The sequence below is a fragment of the Mus pahari genome, chromosome 18 (genome assembly GCF_900095145.1).
Source record: "Mus pahari chromosome 18, PAHARI_EIJ_v1.1, whole genome shotgun sequence".
NCBI lineage: Eukaryota > Metazoa > Chordata > Mammalia > Rodentia > Muridae > Mus > Mus pahari.
In genome coordinates, this window is record NC_034607.1 from 287,899 (window position 1) to 292,253 (window position 4,355).

The window sequence follows — 4,355 nt, forward strand, 5'->3', positions numbered from 1 at the left end:
AAAGAAAGAAAGAGAAAGAAAGAAAAAGAAAGAAAGGAGGGAAGATAGATAGATAGATAGATAGATAGATAGATAGATAGATAGATAGATAGGTAGATAGATAGAATGATAGATAGGATCCACTATCTGTCCTTCCACTTCCAGGAGAAAACTCAAAAGTGTGAGTATGGTAGTGCATCCCTGTTAATCTCAGTATTTGAGAGATTAAGGAAGGGGGCTTTCAAGTTCAAGACTAGCCTGGGCTATATATATAACCTTGTCTCAATAAACAGGTTAAAAATAAGTCAGCCCTCACTCATGTGTTGCCCTCCAATTGTATGCTGCCTCTTGTGCGGGATAGGTGTGGAGTTCAAGATCTCATGAGGCCCAGGCTGCCTTTGATATATATTCAAGAATGACCTTGAACTTGGAATGACCTTGAACTTGGAATGACCTTGAACTTGGAATGACCTTGAATTTGAATTTGAATCTCCACCTCTCAAGAGCTAGGATTACCAGCATGCTCCACTGTGTACAGTTTACTGTGATCGTAGGAATTGAGTGCAGGGTCTTTCTTATGCATGCATTCTGCCCAACCCCTCTTCTAACGTTTTTAAAAAATCATATACATTCTTATTTATTCTTCAAGGACCAACTCTAGCATTTCTTTGCCCATGAAGTTGGCCTTAGCTATAGATTCTGCTGTCCCCCTGGATTTCCTGAGCCCTGGATCCTGCTGCTCCACAGGGATCACAGTGGGCCGGAAGTGTCTACCTAGGAGGAGCCAGGGGGAACTCCTTACCCAGGAAAGCCTCAGTGAACTCCTTGGTAGCAAAGGCGGCTACCTGAGCCAGCTGCTGTTGGCTCACATTCTGCAACTGTAGATGTTCTGGCTCCAGTTTCTGTAGCAGGACAAGGGCCTCCCATACCTGCTGGGCCAGGGTAGGGGCTGATGTCAAAGCAGCCCCACTCTGTCTTCGGAAGTTGCTTCGGAACACCGGGTCTCCGTTCACCCCAGCTCCATAGTACTCTCTTAGCAGGTGGCTGAGGGGTGGGTGGGGCCGAGGGATTTGGCTCAAGTGGCTCCCAAGGAGCGCTCCATCTAAGGCACCATTGAGGAAAGCCATGGTGAGCCTGGATGCCTGGGGGTCCAACAGTGTGAAGACCCTGGGGGCAGTAAGCTGGTCCCAGCAGCCCTCAGTTCCCAGGCCTGGAGGACTCCGAGTCTGGGACCTGTGGAGGAAGGTCAGACCTAAGTCACCAGCCAAGGTGACTGCCAGGAGTCTGTCCACAGTGGTGGGAGTCTTCGCTTTGTCATTTGGTAAAGTGGCTCCAACATCTGGAGAAGGGGCATTTGTAAAAGCATCCATGAGTCCTGGCCAGGTGGCTCCAATAGTGGCCAAGGTGTCTCCAGTATCACAGGGGATAGCCAGACAATCTGAGGGCACGTTAGCCACGCCGTGCGCCCGTAGACCGGCCTCTAACCCTAACAGCAGAGGCTTCACAGCCACAGTGGAGCCATCAGGTGCTAACACCACTCCATATTCCTGCCCGTTCTGTACATCATGTTGAGCCACCTCAGAAATCAGTGCTTGAAGCTCTGGGCTGAGAGAGTGAGGATCTGGCTCTGTAGTGTTGTGGCTTGGTGCCTTCAGCAGCAAGCGCTGGTGAAGGGCATTGTGGGTGTTGAAGTTCTTGACTGACAGAATCCATGCAGAGGCAGTGGTGCTGGCCTCAGTCACTGGTACCTTTTGCTCAAGTTCAGCAAGGGCCTGGATGATGGAGTCCATGAGCAGAGGCAAGGAGGAGGCTGCAGGAAGAAAGAATGAGTCAGCCCAGCCACTCAGCTTCATTTGCTCTGGAACGTTCTTCTGTTCAGGTCACATTTTCCAAGTGTTCCTAGCTCTTCATCGGACACCACTGTGCCCAGCACTACCATTGTGTAGAGGAAGAAACGGAAGTACCCAGACTGTTGCCTGTTGGTTAAGGAGGTAGGACTGCCTGAGCACTGGGGAGCCATGATAAGACTGCAAACAGGACAGAGGCCAAGCCAGGTTAGCATTTGTGGTGGGTTAAATAAAAATATCCCCCATAGGCTCATAAGTTTGGAGTACTGGTCATTAGGGAGTGATGCTATTGAGAGGGTATAGGTTTATCCTTGTTGGGGTGGGTGAAGAAGTGTGTCACTGGGAGTGGGCTTTAGGATTTTAGGAGCCCAAGCCAGGCCCAGTGGCTCTCTCTCTCTCTTTTTCTTGCTGCCTACGGATCAAGATGTAGAACTCTCAGCTCCTCCACTACCATGTCTGTGTAACATGCTTTCTACCATGCTAAAAATGGACTAAACCTCTGAACATGTAAACCAGCCCCAATGAAATGCTTTCCTTGATAAGAGTCTATGGTCATGCCTGCAATCCCCTAATTTAAAAATGCTGAGGCAGGAAGATCACTACAAGTTCAAGACTAACCTGAACTACATAGTTCCCTGCCATCCTGGCTACAGAGTGGGAACTTGTCTCAGACAGACACACAGACAGATGAACATACAAATGAGTAACCAAAGGTGAGGAGGAGAATGGGTTTTCCCTCTTTAAGAAAAGGAATCCAAGCCAGGAATACCGGCACATGTCTTTAAACCCAGCGGAGGCAGGCTGATCTCTGAGTTTGAGTCCAGCCTGGTCTATAGATCGAGTTCTGGGATAGCCAGAGCTGTAGTAAGACCCTGTCTTGAAGAATGAAAGAAGGAAAGAAAGAAAAGAAGAGAGAGAGAGAGAGAGAGAGAGAGAGAGAGAGAGAGAGAGAGAGAGAGAGAAAGCAAACAAGTAGAATCTAGAAATGTTTGGTTATCAGGTCCGCAGCAGAGTTATGGGTTGTTGGATAATTGCCAGTGTTTATTTAACCACTTATCATGTGCCAGGCATCATTCCAAGTGACATATTTAACCTATTTAATCCTCACAAAACATTATACGGTACGTCTCATTAGCTTCCCGTTACAGATGAAGCATCTGAAATGGAACTGTCGTGTTAGCAGCTTCAGGCTACCCAGCTAGGAAGTGAGGGGTATGATTTGAATCTGAGAAGGTAGGTTGTTTTGTTTGTTGCAGGGGCTAACTTATATATCGGAGGCTGGCCTCTAACTCTTTATGTAGTCCAGGCTGACCTCCAACTCATGAGCCTCCTATGTTCTGGAAACAAGGGTTTGTACATCTAGAGCCTCAAGGTCATTTTAATCCTAGGGTCTGGAATTGGTGCTCTTCTGTGGGCAATACATCCTGTAACTTTGCTCTTTTCTGTCTAAGATATCCTTTCTCTTCTGCGTCCCAACCAATCCCAGCACTCCTTCCTCCCGTCCTGGTTCTGTGTATCTCTTCTCCAGGAAATTGTCCTTAGCTTTTGCCTCCAGATCTCCAGGTCTTTCTGGCACCCCTTCCTTGATTCTGTGGGACTGGGAACATGACAGTTTGCTAAGAGCTGGAACCTTGTCCCTTTAGGGTTGAACAAAGCAAGTACCCCTCCCCCTCAGGCCTCTGCCCTTGGACTCACCTGTCCCTGGCTCTGGCCACAGCAGCAATCCAAGCACGATCCAGAGGGCACCCCAGGCCTTCATGGTGGGTCTCCAGTTCCAGGGCACAGACCCAGCAGAGAATCTCGGAGGCCCTAGGAGGATAGGGGCATGAGAGTTAACCTGTTGCGCTCACCCCAGCGGAGGTAAGGGAGTGTGGGAGTGGAGAGCCTAGGTCAAGGTTGTCTGGTCTCAAAGTCTCCTCTCTCCTGTCCTGTCCCCGTCCAGAGTGATGTGACGGGTCAACAAGACAGGTCCTTGCCAAAAGAAGTCCATAGACTGGGAAGTTCAAACTCCAGAATTTAAAAATATAATCAATTATTATTATTATTTTGCAGTATTGGGGATTAAACCTAGGGAGTTAAGCAAGGTGGGCAAGCACTGTGCCTTTGAGCTGTCTCTCCAGCTCCCCCCCCCTTTTTTTTACATTTTATCCATTTTATCTTATTTTATTTGTTCTAAAATATTTTAAAAAGACTTTAGTGAGTTGAAGTCCAGCCTGGTCTACAGCCTTCTTTTTACATCTTATTTATTTTATCTTATTTTATTTATTCTAAAATATGTTTTAAAAGACTTTAATGAGTTCCAGGGAAGCCAGGGCTATGTAGAGAGAGCCTGTTTCAAGCAAAACAAAACAACAAACAACCAAACAAACACCACCACCAACAAAAGACCTCCCCAAACCAAAAACCAAAAAAAAAAAAAAAAAAAAAAAAAAAAACCCACTCCTGTGTTTAAATCAGTGGTGGCCCATGACTTCAATTCCAGCACTCAGGAGTCAGAGATAGGTGGATCTCTGAGTCTGAGGCCAACAT

General features: G+C 47.3%; 1 protein-coding gene across 2 annotated transcripts in view; it reads right to left on the reverse strand.

The window, feature by feature from the left end:
* The window catches only part of Pglyrp2 (peptidoglycan recognition protein 2), a 7,132-nt gene extending 3,378 nt beyond the window's left edge, over window positions 1–3,754 (reverse strand). For both annotated transcript variants that reach the window (XM_021218210.2, XM_029531418.1), the window contains exons 1-2: window positions 3,522–3,754; window positions 782–1,789 (exon numbers count right to left, since the gene is read on the reverse strand). In XM_021218210.2, the coding sequence (XP_021073869.1) occupies window positions 782–1,789; window positions 3,522–3,585 (1,072 nt within the window). In that variant the 5' untranslated portion in view covers window positions 3,586–3,754. The remainder of the gene's footprint in view (window positions 1–781; window positions 1,790–3,521) is intronic.
* Window positions 3,755–4,355: the final 601 nt, after the last annotated feature.